This window comes from Balearica regulorum, chromosome 5 (genome assembly GCF_011004875.1).
Source record: "Balearica regulorum gibbericeps isolate bBalReg1 chromosome 5, bBalReg1.pri, whole genome shotgun sequence".
Lineage (NCBI taxonomy): Eukaryota > Metazoa > Chordata > Aves > Gruiformes > Gruidae > Balearica > Balearica regulorum.
The window spans coordinates 49,360,264-49,377,685 of NC_046188.1; the positions used below are offsets into that span (position 1 = coordinate 49,360,264).

Sequence of the window (17,422 nt, forward strand, 5' to 3'; positions counted from 1 at the left end):
GGCTGCACCCCAGACCAAATACCTGTCTGGCAATTAATACTTAGAACACCCATGTGTTAGTTTCTGAAGAGTCAAAAGAGAATATAGAAAAAGTAAATGCCTTTCATGGGAAACCCATTATTATGTAGAGATTAATCTTCCATAAATACATTCCTTTTTCTGGGGAACTACAAAAAATAAAAGGAACAATGACGCATTTCTGTGGAGGCTGAAATTAGATGCTCATTGCCTGTGATCTCCAGGGAGTTCATATTTATTTTGTTGAATATTTTACTAACATTGGGAAAATAGTCTCTTTTCCTGAACATTTGCCCTTTGACACATTGCCAAAGCTTTACAGAATGATGACTCATTCTTTAGTGACAGTAGTGCTATTATTTCTAATTTGTAACATAAGCAAATTTTTTGGTGCAAAAATTTCAGACACCTCACAGTGAAGTTGCAATGGGACCTAATGCCTGCATATTTGAGCATAGGGGAAAAAAGTGCATGGAGCAATATAAAAAAATCATTATTCCTGTGGTAAAATTCAGCAATGCTCATACCTATCGCTCACACCAGTAAGACTGCATATATACTTGACAGTGAGATCCACATCATGAATGATGGAGATTTGCACAGGTGAAGACAGAAGTTCAGCAGGAACTATATGAGGCTGCAGCAGATGAGGACAGTGGTAGCTGTGCTGGTGCTGTGAGGAGCTCTGGGCTTGGAATAGCAATGGGCATTGTGAGATGGAAATCCAGTGAATTTACATGAGAGTAAAGCAGCGGGTAGCTAGTTGCCATAGCTCAGTTAGATTTCCCTGCAGCCCCTTCTGAGGTGTGTTATAGAGGGACAGAAATAAATTTAAACTATCATGGCTGAGAAACAAAGTATATAGGTCAAAACTGTCTGAGAGAGAGGAAGAAAGAGTAGGAACTAATGCTTTTTTCTCATACCTGACAACATAGGTGTAGAGAGGTGTCTAACATGGATGTGAAGCCATATGTAGTTAATACACATATTAAAGAGGGGTGAGCTGAGACCTAGCAACTATGGTAGATAGCATAAGGTTAAGCTGATGAGTACTGACCAAGGAATGTCTATGAGGAACTTGCAAAGGGTCCAAGCAAGGGTCTAGGGAAGCAGACAATGTGACAAGCAGAGTTCAATATAAGCATTAGAAGAGTAAGTTACCCCTGCACTTCTCAGTTACAGCTTAATTATATCAACTCAGGAAAGTGAGCTGGGTCCTGCTCTGGGCAGGCTAAAGAGGTGGTTGCTGCAGTGGCAGCTGCATCCCAGCAAGCCAGCAAGTATAGACAGAGGAGAGCATGACCAAGAGAATGATGCGATGCTTTGATCTAATCAGCGGGATGGCCCCTGTGGGATACTCACTTCATCCCAATCACTGCATTTCAAATGGATGTTGTGATACTACAGGATGAAAAGGGGAGAGAAAAAACCATGAGAAATGTCTTACCAAAAAATAGTAACCTGCTGAATCAAGAAAATGTTAGAGAGAGATGGTTTAAGTGTTTGCCTTGGGTTTTAAGAACCAAAGGGTAATTTAATGAAATAGAAGGTGGCCAGTTCAAATCTGAACAGAGAAATGATTCTTGGTGCAACATGTAGTTAGATAATTGATCATTTCCACTGCATAACTCTGGGAGTAAAATCTTAGCAAGTTTAAAGGGGCATTAGGCATATGTGTAGATAGCAAGAGGTAAGGAGTATAATTGCTAAACCATAAACACTTTAGGAGTTGAGTTGAGTTAGTCTTTGCTAGTGGAGAACAGGATAGAACTGTGAGCTGGAATAGGTTATCCCAATGAGCTTACTGTCTATATCTGTTGAAATACACAGTTCTGATAATTTCTGGAGGCAGAACACTATACAAAGAGGATATTCAATCTTGTCTGGCCTGACTGTGTTTATGTGACAATATTCCAACAGACCTATGAACCCTAGGCCTGAAAGAAAAGGAGGAATTGAGGAGTGAGGCTTTTTGGCAGAGCATTTTGTAGTCCAATAATGAAATAGCAGGGAATACTTCAGGTCAGTCCTGAAGTGCACTGCAAGAGCCATCCGGTAATAGAAGTCATCCATTATCACTCAGGCACAAATATTTTGAAAGGAAAAATTCTGGACAGGCTCAGAAAAGCTGACTGGCTCATCATTCTGATGAGATTTCCATGGAGAAGTTACAGTATTTGCAAGGTTGCCAATTTTTAAGCAATCCTCTCTCAGCCAATTTCTTTATTTCCCTCCCCACACTACCAAACATGATTAGATCATATTATGAACGTATTGCCTGCCAAATTTCATCTCCAGTTAATACTGAGCACTGTGACCTTATAAAAGAATCTTAAACTGATTAACCTGTCTACTCTGTGCCTGCATACCAAGGGGGAAAAAAAAAAGACTCACCAACTTATTTTGGAGTACTATTTATTAAGGCATCTTGATTTATGTTTTCCTCCTCTTTTTGTAGTTGGTATGTCATACTTCAAAGGGAAAGGCTGTAAAAGAAAGCAGTGTTTCCACCTTAGTTGTGATCACATGGAGGAAGGGGATGATATAATACTAAATACACTCCAGATAGCCAGGAATATGCCACTCTCTGCCATATACATCTTATTGTTCCCATTTATTTGTTTACACTTTGGCCCATGTGGCTTCCTTTGGTTGAGAAAATCATAAAACATTTAAAGCAGCTCACCTGTGCTGGCCAATAAGGCTTTACTCTGCTGAAACAACAGAGAAGGGCTGGCACTGAAGGCCAGATTCTCATGTGATACTTATCTATCACTCTTCTGGCATCTGTACTCTGCAGAAGCAGATGATATTTTGCCTCATGATGAATGGCAACCCAAACCAGTGCAATCTGTCCCATGAAATACAGGTTTACAGATTAAGTCAATATTGCATTTAGCTTTTTTTATATGGCATGCAATCCTCACATAAGTTCACCAGACTGGGTTTGGGTTCACCTTATCTAATATCAGACATCCTAAATGTCAGAGTTTACATCAAAGGTAGTTATCTAAAACCCCTTTCTAGTGCATGGAGAAGAACAGAAAACTCATCCCAATGCTGATTTTTAAAAGAGTGATAATAAATAACATACCAGAAGTTTCTATTTCTCTCCATTAATAATAAAGAGCACCTAAAGCACTAACTCAGATATCTATGTACAATCATCTAACATTTGGTGAGATGGATGCTATCCTCATATCTGAAATGGAAGACCCATGAAAGAGTACAAAATGTTAGAGGCCGAGGCTGAGACATGTTGGTTGAACTACATCTTAGATCAGGAACAGAACATGAGGCAGGAGAACCAATTTTCACTGATTGACTCCCATTGAAAAGCAGAAATGCCAGGCATTATGAAAAGGAAAGTGATTGCTGTCTACCTTAGTTCAGCATTGTAATATTCCACCATGCTCAACAATGAAGTGGGTCATTGAGTTGCTGTTGTAGGCTTCTGCCTAAGATCTCTTACTCATAATGACATGTGTGATAGTTGTATAGTTAGAGCAGAGAGATAAAAGCTACACTTCAAAACTATTCAACATTTCAAGGTGCTGGTATTGACTTCAGCCTTGAGATACTACTGTTACAACTAATTGTCTAAAAGCCAATGCTCACTAGGTGATTCAGAAAAGATACATAGTTCATAAATTTTAACACGCCAAAACATTTGGGAAACACAGCTGAGGACATCAACAAGAGAAGAATTTCTCTCAGAGATCAAATAGCTGGATGTACTCAGTTGTGCTCCTATCTTTGACAGTGACTACTTCTGAAGGCATAGAAAAGCCAGCTTTGGATACTTACGACATAAACAGTCCATACAGGAAATTTCTGGCTGAGGTACAACTGGAGCACCATTTCCATCATCTGTAGGATCATGTATGCCCAGGCCAGCCAAGAGGTAAGTCAAGACAGGCAGGAAAGGAAACAAACCAGGGTCACAAACACTCCAGAGGTTTCTGTTTCAACATAGCATAGACATGGCTTTCAATTTCAGCCAAATTTACATCAGCTGATCATCAGGATCCTTATGGGTCTGCTCTGAAGGCCACTGAACCCGCTGATAGTCTTTCCATTCACTTCAGTGGCTTTGGATCAAGCTGGTTTGGATTAAAAAGACATGAAGACAAATCTAAACCAAATGTCAATGGCCAAGAGATTCTTCACACAGAAGACAATGATTGAATACAAATAATGGAATTACAGACAGAACCAAATATATAGGAAAAACCCCACAATAGTCAATACTCTTTTAGCACAAACTAAAAATTCTTAACTGGATCAAAGACAGGCTCTTCTGAGGTCACTTCTGAAGACATTTAGACTACTCAAAGCAGACTTTTCTGTGCACACTTCTCTTTCCTTACATGATTTTGTGTGTAATAGTGCAATGGGATTTTGGGAAGGTCTCAAGGAATCATGAATAGATATCAGAAGTTTAAAGCTATGCTGTCAAGAGGTACATGCTCTCATTGTGGTTTCAAAATAGAGAAATAATAACAAGGATGAAGAAATGTGGATTTTCTAGCAGGACAGACTGCAATGGAATAGACTACTTCATTCTTTTACTGCTTAAACTTGTAAGATCTAAGTCCTGCTGGAGAAAACAAGAATGGCTATTATTTCTTTTCTACTCCTTTTTGTTGCTTCTCTTCTATGAAGAAATGTTCAAAGTAAGAAAAATCAATACCCTCTGTGTCAGCTTGCACACCACTAAACGCTAACTATCAAGGGGAGCAACAATGGTGTGGTAAAATCTTTTACTTTGCTTCAACTGAGTTTTTTCAGTCTCTGAAGGGAAGCAGCAGTGTTGATTTTTAATCCTGGAGACTACTACACATTTACTACTCTGACAGACCTGTTAACAATGAATGTTGAAGGCTGTCTTATTTAGAAACTCTTGTCACTCTTTCAATATCCCCGAAGTAGTGGATTGGTGCTAGTTTGTTGGTAATCCCAGTGGAAAACCTGGTCTGATGAAATCTATTTCTTTTTGTTTCAGGCAGCACACTGCAAAAGGAGAGCCTCATTCCTGTTTGCTGCTGAGGGTGACAACTGCAGTAATGATAGAAATGCTCCGTATCTCTGGAGGTGCGAGAGGTCCAACCAGACCAGGACTCGGGCAGAAAGCTTTCTGTGTGACCCTGCTGTCAATTCTCCCAGTTTCAGTTATGGTTATCCACTAAGACCTTTAGGCTTCAAAAACTTAAAATGGTGTTATTTAGCCCCACTGAATTCAGTGGGATTACTGATTTAACCAAAGTTAAGCACATGCTTAAGTCTTTGCTAAGTCAGAGCTTAAAATACCATTGCAATTGATACTGTGTAGTATCTTCATGGATATTTTAAACAGAGGTCTTACGAGCTATACAAAGTTTTCCATTAACTTGAATTGACTTTTTAGCTCATGTTTTTTGTGTATAGAGTCTTTTCCTTGGTTAATACCTTGTAAGTCTTCTAAATCTCCTGAGTTTATATATAGCTATAAGCAACAGAATGATACTAAGATGTATATTTTTTTGTGGTGTTAGATACACAGAGGGGGATTTCCTGATACAAACATTTCCTACTAGTCACTGAGCACACATTCCTGGAAAGTGTGACAGTTAGTGGTTTGACAGATAGCAAAACAAATTTTCCCATAGGAATTAATGTAAGAGTGGTGGGTGGGATCTGTGCTTCGGGATTACACACAGTTTAAATACTGAGGGACAATATGTTACAACATACAATCTTTCTGATTCATATCCCAATCACTGCCTAAAAAAAAAGAAAAGAAAAATTATTAGGAAACATTTTTCTTTTTTTTTTTTTTTCCCCAGGTTTTTAAGTGAAACATCAATAATGGCATGCCAGAGTCTGAAGATGACAAGGATGACATGGAGAATAAATATATGGAAGCAGAATCATCGGGACTGTCAACTGCCACATCAATGTCTAATAGGGACAGAAGAGGTGGACAAGATGCTATTTTTCAGCAACTTGCTTTTCAGCACCTGGTTTTGCACTAGATGAAGATGCTGATGACTTTTTTAAAAATAAAACTGAAGACATGGCTGCATATTGTCCTGAGATTTTGATCAGTGTATGTTTTTATCATATGATATATTTATATCATGAGATCAAATTTTGCAATGCCCTGGTGACCTTGTCCAATTGTTCTCAGAATGGACTACTGCTCTGAAAGTTCTCGGCACTTCATCTATTAGTTTGAGCTCTTGCTTTCTCTTTCTGAATCATTATATTTTTATTGTCTTTGCCATCTTATTCAGGTCTCCCCCACCCTTCTTGTCAAGGTCAATCAAGTCAATCAAGAGAGAAGGACAGAAAAACTGGGAAATTATTAGCATAAGAGAGTGTTAAATGATGGATGGCAGAATTCCCAAAAGATGCATCAGGAAGATACATGGTGTATTATTATACATTTCCTGATTATTTACTTGTATGATGTAAGACAACTGTATAAAAGGTGAATGATTTCATTACTCTTTGTAATTAGAATTTCATAGTTGCACCCTTGGCAAGTTTGCCGACGACACCAAGCTGTGTGGTGTGGTTGACACACTGTAGGGAAGGGATGCCATCCAGAGGGACCTTGACAGGCTTGAGAGGTGGGCCTGTGCGAACCTCATGAAGTTCAACAAGGCCAAGTGCAAGGTCCTGCACATGGGTCAGGGCAATCCCAAGCACAGTTATGGGCTGGGTAGAAGGTGGATTGAGAGCAGCCCTGAGGAGAAAGACTTGGGGGTGTTGGTGGATGAAAAGCTCAACATGACCTGGCAGTGTGCACTTGCAGCCGAGAAAGCCAACTGTGCCCTCAGCTGCATTAAAAACAGCATGGCCAGCAAATCGAGGGAGGTGATCCTGCCCCTCTACTCCGCTCTCGTGAGATCCCACCTGGAGTATTGCATCCAGCTCTGGGGGCCCCAGTACAAGACAGACATGGAGCTGTTGGAGCAAGTCCAGAGAAGGGCTACCAAGATGATCAGAGGGCTGGAGCACCTCTCCTATGAGGACAGGCTGAGAGAGTTGGGGTTGTTCAGCCTGGAGAAGAGAAGGCTCCAGGGAGACCTTATAGCAGCCTTTCAGTACCTGAAGGGTCCTACAGGAAAGCTGGAGAGGGACTGTTTACAAGGGCATCTAGTGATAGGATGAGGGGTAATGGCTTTAAGCTGAAGGAGGGTCAATTTAGATTAGATGTTAGAAAGAAATTCTTTACTCTGAGGGTGGTAAGGCATGGGAACAGTTTGCCCAGGGAAGTTGTGGATGACCGATCTCTGGAAGTGTTCAAGCGCAGGTTGGATGAGGTTTTGGGTAATGTGGTCTAGTGGAGGGTGTCCCTGCCCATGGCAACGGAGTTGGAACTAGATGATCTTTGAGGTCCCTTCCAACCCAAACCATTCTATGATTCTATGATTTTATGATTCTATGATTTTTCTCAACTTCATTTCATGCACACATTCATCTGGCTGGACTTCATGCTGCAGTGCTAGGCTGTCCTTCTAGGTGGAGTATGGTTAGGTTTCTGTCTCAAAATCAGATGCTCTTCTTGGCTTCCATGCCGACTCACATGTACCCAAGACCATGAACATAAGCCCAACCTAAATATAACCAAAACAGTCGCCAATTTTCTGTGTCTCTGTTGTTTTGGTGATCAGTTTGAATCTGCTATACAGACTAAAAGTTTTACACATTAACCTAGAAAGCCTTATTTATTAACCTGTGAAGCAAAAAAGTATATCACAAGAATGACTGAATCTACAGGTTGTTCATGTCCACGTAGGGAAATATGTAATTGCAGCCCTTTTTTGTTACCCCCTTAGACTGTAATATCAGTGTCTGACTGATTAAGTCAGCTTGACTACTGGCTAGTTTTAATTTCAAACCAAGTCTTCCACCTATTTCTTTTTTTACACGTTGCTATGATGAAGATCATCATAGCCTGTATACAAAAGTGAAGCACAGAAAGATTACTGGAAAAAACATCCAGACAGATTAAGACATGAAATAGCAACTGAAAAAAAAAAAAAGCATATTGCTTGTTAGGTGCCATTAGGCAGTCATATTTTTCTGGTCATATTTTGCTGATCAGCTGCCCAGAAATGTAATTGGGATCATAAACTTAAACTACCTCAATTTTCCTGACAAAATATTTTTAACAAATACAAGCATTATGATTGCCATTACAAGTCCCATTAGGCCAGGGGCTGTAATGTGTGCTGGCACTACAGCTCCTAGCTCTTTTGGCTTCTCCCATTCTCACCCATTCAGCTTTACTGGACTGTGATGCCTCAGTCACTGAGGATTAACATCCTACACAGAGATGGGAATAGTTTGTGGAGCTCAGACCAGAAAAAAATGCACAAAGTGCCCTTGCCTGTAGGTGCCTGTGTAGGTAGGCTGCTGCAATTCTACTGTGGTTCATAAATGCTGGATATTGCACTTGAAGCCCAAAAGGCAAAGTATACTCTTAATTCTCCTAGAAACTTATAAAATGTTCCTCAGATGTTAGAGTAAGGTCTTGGATTTCTTTCAAAAGCTATGTTTTAAAAGCAGACACTTTGTAATCTCTCCTCTAAAAGGACCCCCTTGTTTGACAATAATGCTTTGAAGGGAGGAATAAAACATTACTGCTAATCTTTCCTTAATTGCTATTGCTGCTACTCTTAACGCTCCAGGTCTGAGTTTCATTTGAACTTTATTTTCCCTCTGAGATACCAGCTCTTTCCAGTCTCTCAATGGGTCAATTTTCTTTTACAATGTCTTTAAAATGGTTTCTTCAGATTTTTTTTGAGTCGGATGGGTATTATTGGGCAGTCGCTAACGTTCAAGACCTAACTCCACCAACCCTGCTGGGAGCATGTTTGAGCTTAGATGATTCAAACTCTTTCTTTTGCAGAAGGCTCCACTAGTTTCAGTGGGAATCTTGCCTGTGAGAAGACAGAGAAATGGGGTCCAAATGTTGTAAGAAGGAAGTCCTGTGAAGGCATCCAATTGGTAGTAGCATAAATGGATAACATTGAAAATCACAGATTTCCTTCCAGCAGAACCTCTGGAGCTTTGGAAGATTATCAGGGCCATTTGGGATGGAATCATTTGAGCAGAAGTCACAAAAGAAGAAAGTTATTTGGCAACGTTCCAGTAACAGAAACAAGAGATTTCAGTAGTTTGTGAAAATGGAGGGAAATAAAAAGTTCACTAAAATTTCAAAAACTGAAAAAAGTCCTTCTGGCTCTGAGATGGCGATTTTATTTCAAGTCCAAATTGATTTTATTCAGAACTATACATTCATCCCTAATTATTCCAGAGCTTCAAGTACCAATGAGGGTGAAGCTATTGTGCTCCCTTCTTGAGCTGCCTCTGCTTCAGGATATGAATCTCAGCTCATTTCCCTGCAACTGTTTTTACCCACTATAAAATGGAGGCATTCTTTCTGTTCTTGCAGACTGGACCACACAGTGTTTTCATGTCTCAGATTTGATGGTGGATTATTAGAAGTATGAGTTAGTGGTATTTATTACACATTAATTATTCACTCAGTGATCAATTATTAATTATCAAAGGGCTTGTTTTACCCTAGGTTGAAATGGATTGCTAGGTACTTTAAAATTACTATTAAAACATAATAACTCTATCAATTTTTGCAGCACTCTGGTTTACAAATCAGTTTCAGTAGAATGTAATTTTCAAACCTGTACTTAAGTATGGTCAGCAATAGGGCAGATACAAACATTGCAGCCAAATGCTACACTGAGATTCCTCAGCAGCACAGACACATGGTTAAGAGCTTTTAGCTTGCTTTCATGGAGGATTATATACAGCCTGAAATATTTGGCCAGTGCAATCTGCCTGGTTTGGTCCCTGTCTCTTAATAAGAATGCAAGAAGCGCATTCAGGAGCACCGTGTAAGTTGCCCAGAGTCATTCCTGGGGCTAAAGCTACATTCCACCAGACAACTCGTGTAAACAGGGCATGTGCAAATCTGTGGAATCATGGCTGAATTCACTTCTTTGGCTGCTGAGCCATTCTCTAAGGAGGCAGTGGATTTTGCAAGGTGCCTAGATAAGTTAAGCACCGTAGAGTAACGCTGAGTGCAATTATATTTCCTGGTGGCAGAATTACCTTCCCTCAGAGACAAGAAAAAACAAAAAGTCATAGATCTACCATTTTCCTCTTTCTTTAGCCCGCTCCTCTGCAAAACAGAAAGACCACTTCTCCACCCTGAAACAGAAAGTATCCCTGAAGAGCTGCTCCTTGCACAAGACACAACTTCAGCTACTGCTTTTCTACCATGTTGAATGTCTCACCACAGGAACTGGCTCAAATAAACAAATAGTTGTGGCCCTTGTAGGTATGTTTTCCCCAATGGTTCTGGCCTGTAGGAGAAACCTAAGTATTAGGTCCCCTATGTCTGGCCTTAACACTCTCTTTCCCTGTGTCCAGCCTCATTCAGTACTCTGGGATTTCCCTTCACTTCACACACCAGAATCAGATTTCAGTTTATGTCCTCATGAGACTCCCCATCAGAGATATCTAAGCCTCAGATATCTGTAAGCCAACTTTCAGTCCTAAAAGGACTTAGTAGATTAAATAATTTAATTGTTTACTAGAAATAAGGGCTAAGAATAAAGTAATCATTATTTCACAGACATTAAAATAGTTTTGTGTTTCTTTGTGAAGAGGTAAGGGCTCCCTGTTTTCATCTCATTTGGGGGGCTTCAATTTTTTTCCTTAGTTTTTTCCTCTTGCCACTGACCAGCAATGGCTTGTTAGAGGAACCCAAAGCTGGAATTAGAAAAGAGTTTTGAGCATATGTGTAGGTAATCAGAAAGGAACAGGGGGGCACTGAGGCAGGGTTTCAGGGCTCTGGGGCATGCGATGTCCATCAAGGGCTCCGGGGCAATGTGGTAGCTGAACCATAATAGGGTCCAGTGGGACTTGGACGGCTTTGGTAACCGCTTTGGTAACCTCTTCCTGAGCTGCCAAGCACCAGGAGCATCAGTCAGGCTTGCTGAGCAAGGACAGCTCACATGCTAGGATCGGTGGGAAAGCTTTAGTCTGCTTGTTAGGACTTCTGGTTTCAGGTCGCCACAGACTGCTGTTGCAATGATTCCTGTGCCCAGAGATAGATTTCCACCCAACAGCCTTGGTTTCTTCACCTTTTACAAAAGATGTGAACATTTTGCCTGTGACGTCAGAGGTAGAGAACAGGAGCTACTATGAACTATAGGGGTTTGTGAAAACTAAATTACTGCGTGGGTGTCCCTGGCGAGGTGCTGGCAGAGGGGGCTGCAGGAGCCTCTGTGAAGAGAGGCCGGGGCTGCCCCATGCCTGACATGCTTGTTCCAGCCGGTTCCAGCCAGTTCCAACAGCCCCGCGACAGGGCAGAGCTGAGCCCCTCAAGAGCTGAGCCCCTCAAGACAGGCTGGTGGCACCTCAGAGAGAGCGTGTTTAAGAAAGCGCAAAAAATGCTGGACAGGCAGAGGAAGAGAGAAAAAAAAGTGAGAAACAGCCCTGAAAACACCAAGGTCAGAGAAGGAGGAGGGAGAAGAGGTGCTCCAGGCAGAGTAGGGATTCCCCTGCAACCCACACAGAGCCGATGCCGGAGCAGATATCCACACCCCAGCCCCTGGAGCACCCCACACCAGAGCAGGTGGGTAATTCCTGAAGGACTGCAGCCTGTTTGACAGTCCATGCTGGAGCAGGGGTAAAAGTGTGAGGAGGAAGGAGCGGCAGGGAGGAGATGCAATAGACTGACCGCAGCCCCAATTCCCTGTCCCCCTCCACCGCTCAGTGGGGAGGTAGATGAGTCAGGAATGAAGGTGTGAAGCTTAGCCTGGGAAAGGTGGGGGACACAATATGTTGGTTTACTTTTCATTTTTGTTTCTCACTACCCAAATCTATTTAATCGGCCATAAGTTGAGTTGAGTCTGTTTTGCCTGTGACAGTAACTGGTAACCAACTTCCCTGTCTTTATCTTTGCCCTCTGTCCTGCTGAGAAGGGGGGGTGAGTGAGTGGCTGGGTGGGAGTGCGGCCCTTAGCCATGATTAACCCACCACAATTAGTATCTATAGATCATACTGAAATAGTTAAAAAGATTGTGTTTGAGAAAGGAAACTATATGTTTATTGACTGATCATTACTGTATTTGCAGTTAGCATCGGTTCCACTGTTGGGAGCCATGCAGAAAGTCAAACAGCAGCTAAGTGCAAAATATCCTTCAAGTACCATGTAATGTTGACATGTTCTGAGTAGCACTATGTGCCATAATGGTTAAAATCTTTGCATCTACCTCAGGTGGTCTTATATTAGTATTCTCAATGGTGGGTTTGCATCAGTGTTAAGAGTTTTAGAGAAAAAAGACAATCATGAATATTGTGGTATTGTTTTATATTGAAGGTGTACAAACACTATGAAGACTGCTCACAGTTAAAAGTCAATAGATTGGTAGACAGACAAGCTTAACCTGAAGGGATGTCTGGATAAAGGAATTCACCCCATGAAAGACCACCTGAAGGTGTAATGGATTTTCCACTGCAGTAAACTACTCAAGGTTTCCATTGGCTACTGCTCTCAAATTTCTGAGGTTGCTCAACATGCCTAAGGGCTTTACAAACAGCTGTAGGTATTTGTTAAAGCTTTTTGAGATGCTTGAGTTTCTACTCCAAAGCAAATGCCAATATTTTGATTTCCCCCTCACAATTTATGTAAATTTTGAAAACTTGCTGCAGAAATGAAATTGAGAAAGTCTGATTTAGAACTATGAAATCTTTCCTTTGGTTAGTATTGAAAAATTGTGCAAGAAAAATATTTGGAAAAATATTAGAATAAATAAAGCATACTGCTATGAAATATGGGCTGAAGACCAGATAAAATCAGTAGCATATGCTAATAGAAAAGACAAAACAAAATATGACACAAAGATAAAATCCAAATTAAATGGTCTCCTTTGTTTGGATTGAAAATTTCCTCAATATCAACATGTTGATGAAACATTTCAATTTTGCCAAAATTGCATTTCCTGGCAGAAATGGACTCTGTAAAAAGGTTTTGACTAGCTCGAGCGCGTGTATGCCAAGTGATTTCTTTTGTGTTTTGTGGTTTTCATCCACTGTGGAGTGAACTTTTAGTGAGGCTCATTCATTCATCTGCCCCACCACAGAAATGCATGGCTATTTTAAGCACATTGTAAAGTGGAACATGTCACTTGGCCACGCTGCCCGGTCACAGGAATCCCTCTCTGCACCCACCCCACACACAGCACCACCATCAGGGGCAGCAGCCCAGGATGCACCAATCCCTGTAAGCCCAAAGGGAACATGTACAAAGTGCCTCCTTCTGGAAATGTCTGTAACTTCAGCTCACCCACAGAAACTGCAATGACTCATATAAATAGATATTTGCATTTCTGTTTCTTTCCCCTTTACAATATTTTTCTTTCCAAGATGAAAATTGCTATATCAGAGCTGAGCACTGAGCCAATAAACCCATCACAAAAGAGATCGGCTGCCAGAGTCCAGAAAGGGTTAAGGCAGCAGTTGGAGAGGTTTGGGGTGACGTCGTGCTTCTGGACGCCTGAGAAGTCTCTTGAAGGTAGTTCCCCTCTGGTGAGGATGGGAGCGAGCTGAGGTCTGAAATCTGAGATCCCTTGCAGCCTGGAGCTGGTGAGGTCCCAGTAAAAGCTGTTTGCCTGCTTTCCCTTCCTGAGCAGTCATACCGCTGCAGCAGCTTTGGAAGTATGGAGCGAGCCCCCTGGACGCATGTAGGACTCACTCTCCTCCAGCTCCTGCTCATCTCCTGCTTGCCAAGAGGTAAGTGAGTGTGTGCGATCCTGGCACAGCTGATTGAGTCCCTTTTCTTCAGTGTGGTCAGAGGGGTTTGATCTCATGTGCTGTCATGGGAAGTAGAGAGATTTGCAGGGATGATAATAATGGAAAGAAGGGGCTCTGCTTTATTTATTTTTTTCTTGCCAGCACAGAGTGTGTGTGTGTGTAGGTTTGCCCAGGGATGATTTCCAGGCAAACTTAATAGCCTTAGAGAGAAACAACTGGCTGGATTTATTTGCCAATGGCCATCAAGAAAAGGGTATGCAATCACTCCGTTTACTACTGCTTTATTTTCTCAACACTCAGTGCTAAGGAAATGATGATAAAAAGAAGCATTTACATCTCTGAATTGTAAAGCGTAATTTGTTTAGTTTGGCAAGACAGAGACTTTCCTCTCCAGCCCCAACACCAAGAATGAATGCAAGGGAGGAAAAAAGTGAAGGAAAAAAAAGAAAACAAAAGCCACACATTGTTTCCGATCTGGGCTTTAGTTCTGCCAATATTATTCTTTCAAGGGGAAGCCTTGTTAAAGCAGAATGATCTTTTTTATACTCAAGCCTTGCTCCAGTTTCTGCTGAACCAGCATGTATGGTTTGTTCTTGATAAGGTTAAGCAAAAAAGCATTTACTTTTGAGTGCAAATATGCTGTTGTTATGGTCACGAACAAGGGCTGTTTACACCTGGAGGTGGCTGGGGGTGCTTGCAGCAGCTAGCTGTCATCATTGTAGGCTGCTTTCTTGGGAGTTGCAGCCCTAAGGACTGGGAGGGGAGGTGCCCTCAAATCACCCACCCTTCTAGCTGCTGCACATTGCAGCACTCCTGGCAAGGTAAGTGCCTCTTACCAGGGGAGCTGCCAGGTACGCAGGCACTCCAATTGTGATGGCTATGAAAAATCGGTGACAAGGACAACACTTCAGAGCCTGCCTTACCAGGGACCACGGCATCTGCCTGTGCAGTGCCCTCCCCTGCTGGCTCTTCAGGGCCCAGGGCGCAGATGACAGGTGGTGACCAGGCACGTCTGCCCACCAGGCTGAGACTGACCTCCTGCCAAAGTTTCCCTGTGGGGCATGAGCACAGAGAGCTTCTCCACACCTTCATCCCACCAACTTGTCCCTCTGACGGCCTGTCCCTCAGCCATGTGCCACCTGGCACAATGGCCATGCTAGGTGGCTCTGTGGCATGTGCTGGGGTGGCACAGAAATAGCCCTGCTGGTGGCAGAGCTGCCCTAGGCATAGGCTGCGGCTGTCAAGCAGCTAGGTGAGCAACAAATCTCTCCTGCTGTGGGGTTGGCACATGTCTCTCATGGTGAGAAGCTGGTCCACAGAGCAGGCAGGCACTGGACTGCTGGAGCCCCCCTGAGCGGCAGTGACAAGGGAAGGCAGGAGGAAGGACAACAATGGGCAATAGGACACAAGGGCTATGGGATGGTGAGCTTGGGACGGCGGATGCCGATTCCCCCTGACACCAGCACCTCATTGCGCCAGAAGCGGTGCAAGCAGAGCCTAGGGGACACGTGGATGACAGTTTTCCCCATTGCCCACTCTCCTTCTTCACCGTGCCTCCCCTGCCCTGCTGCTGGTAGAGCGGCCGGTGCAGGTACTTGCCCAGCACACAGCTGGCAGTATGAGGAGAGGGCCAGGAGCTCCCCTTCGGCAGTGGCAGGAAGGGCACTCAGAGATAGGGGAGTGATTCAAAAGTGTAGTGGCCTTAGCATGTCAGGGCAGGTTGGAAAATAGCATTTTGCCTCCTCCCCACAGATGTATCCAATTTTTATCCATATTTATCACACCCAGTTGCACAGGGCCTGCCTCAAGAGTTGGGAGCAGGAGTCAGGGAGGTCTGGGAACTGATTTTTGGAATAAACTTAAAGTGCAAGTGACTCATATTTCCTTAAAAATATATGTGTGTTTGTGTGTGTTTCTGCCTATCTAAACCCTTCCTAACCTCTTTTCCCCTCCCCCTCCAGCCTCTGTCTAGAGAAGTGGAGGCCAGATGGACTCAGATGTATCCAGATGCATTTAATCTTAGCAAATGGGTTACTTCAGTTCACATGTTTAGGTTCCTAGCATGGACAAAGGGAAAGAGACTTGCTTTTTATTTTGGAGAAAACCTGGGGTTACTCACTCTTGACCCCGAGGCCACCTCAAGGGGCTCCCAGGAATCCCTGCAAGCCTGCTGCTGCCCAGGAATTGGCTCTCTGTTGGCCCAGAGGGAGCCCTCACCACTGCACGGCTGTGCAGGTGCTGCCATCAGCACGAGCTCCCTTGAGGACATGGATGTCCCTCTTCCTCCTGCAGGACCAGGGACGTGGTGCAGAGGCAAACAGGGAAGGAGGCCATAGGGCAAGGAGTCAATCTATCACCAAGGACAGAGGGCTGGTAGCCTGAGGGCATCTGCAGTCCTTGGTTAGGGCTGGACTACACACCCTGGGGGAGCTCTAAGGAGTAAAATTTGAGATGGAGGCTCAGGGGTTTTGCTGCTGTCTGTGTGGACTATTTCTATCTGAGCAACATTAACTGCAAGTAAACTGCCAACATGTTCCAGGTCTCACATTGTTACAGCAAGCAAGCACTCAAGACAGGTCCAACACCACTCCTCCATGTTTGTAACACAAGCACATTCTCATATTATGTGGTCATGAATTTCAATACTGCAGCTGCTTCTTCTCCACAGATTCCCAAATATTGTCCCTATTGCGGAAGTCTGGCTTTGCCCCCCAGGCCTCATCAGCAAAGGCTGGGCTCTCTAAGATCAATGCTGCCACTAACTCAAAAGTGCTACATTCATTACCTGTTCCTGTTCCTTGTCTTGCAGCACAGAGAAAACAAAATCTCTTCCTGATCACACTAGTATAATTTTTCCAGCCAGAATAATCTCCCCCATCCCAGAAAGAAATCAAGGTAATGTGGCAATCTCTGAGTTTTAGCCTTACCCTGGCTATTTTATCCTGTCACAGCCCTTCTTGGATGAAGACACAAGGCCATGGTGCTGATAATAAGATCACAAATGTTAGCTCATAATTACAGAGAAGAAACCGAAGGAGAGGGAAGTTTAGGGCAGACTTCTTTGGGTTGCTTTAGATGCTAAAAACATCCTGGGTAGTGGCATAGATGGCCTGTAATTTAAATCCAACTATGACAAAAAGATACAGTAAGAGGAAGCTGTGTGGTGTTTTGAAGGCAAGGGGAAGATGCGTGCAAAGGAGAATGAAGTTTAAACTGGAAGTGGATCTGAAATGTGGTGGAGGCATGAACACTTGATGCAGCTTTCTGGGCCTGTAGCCCAACTGGCCTGTCCCTAAAGGGAATGAAGGGGATATAAGGGCTTGGTACAAGAAAATGGGGAAAGGAGCAGAGTTTCGACTCAGGAGGAGTGGAATATGGCTCTATTTTGCATGCTACAGCTTACCACCAGGGAACAAGGGCTGCTGAAATGTAGGAAGAAAGGGAACAGGAAGTTTTCAAGAGGAACAAGCATCCTACCCCAGAGCTGTCAGTCCTTTCTGCAGCAGTGGGTAGAGCAGGCAAGACGAGGGGCTGCAGGGCATACAGGTTTATTGAAGGGGGAAAATGG

The 17,422-nt window shown here is 43.0% G+C and overlaps 1 protein-coding gene across 3 annotated transcripts in view; it reads left to right on the forward strand.

Moving 5' to 3' along the window:
• The first annotated feature begins 13,609 nt into the window (after positions 1-13,609).
• Positions 13,610-17,422, forward strand: part of PAMR1 (peptidase domain containing associated with muscle regeneration 1) — a 61,557-nt gene continuing 57,744 nt past the window's right edge. For 2 of the 3 annotated variants that reach the window (XM_075754795.1, XM_075754797.1), the window contains exon 1: positions 13,611-13,833. In XM_075754795.1, the coding sequence (XP_075610910.1) occupies positions 13,761-13,833 (73 nt within the window). In that variant the 5' untranslated portion in view covers positions 13,611-13,760. Of the gene's footprint in view, positions 13,834-17,422 lie in introns of all 3 variants that reach the window. The other variant, XM_075754794.1, reaches the window with a different exon arrangement.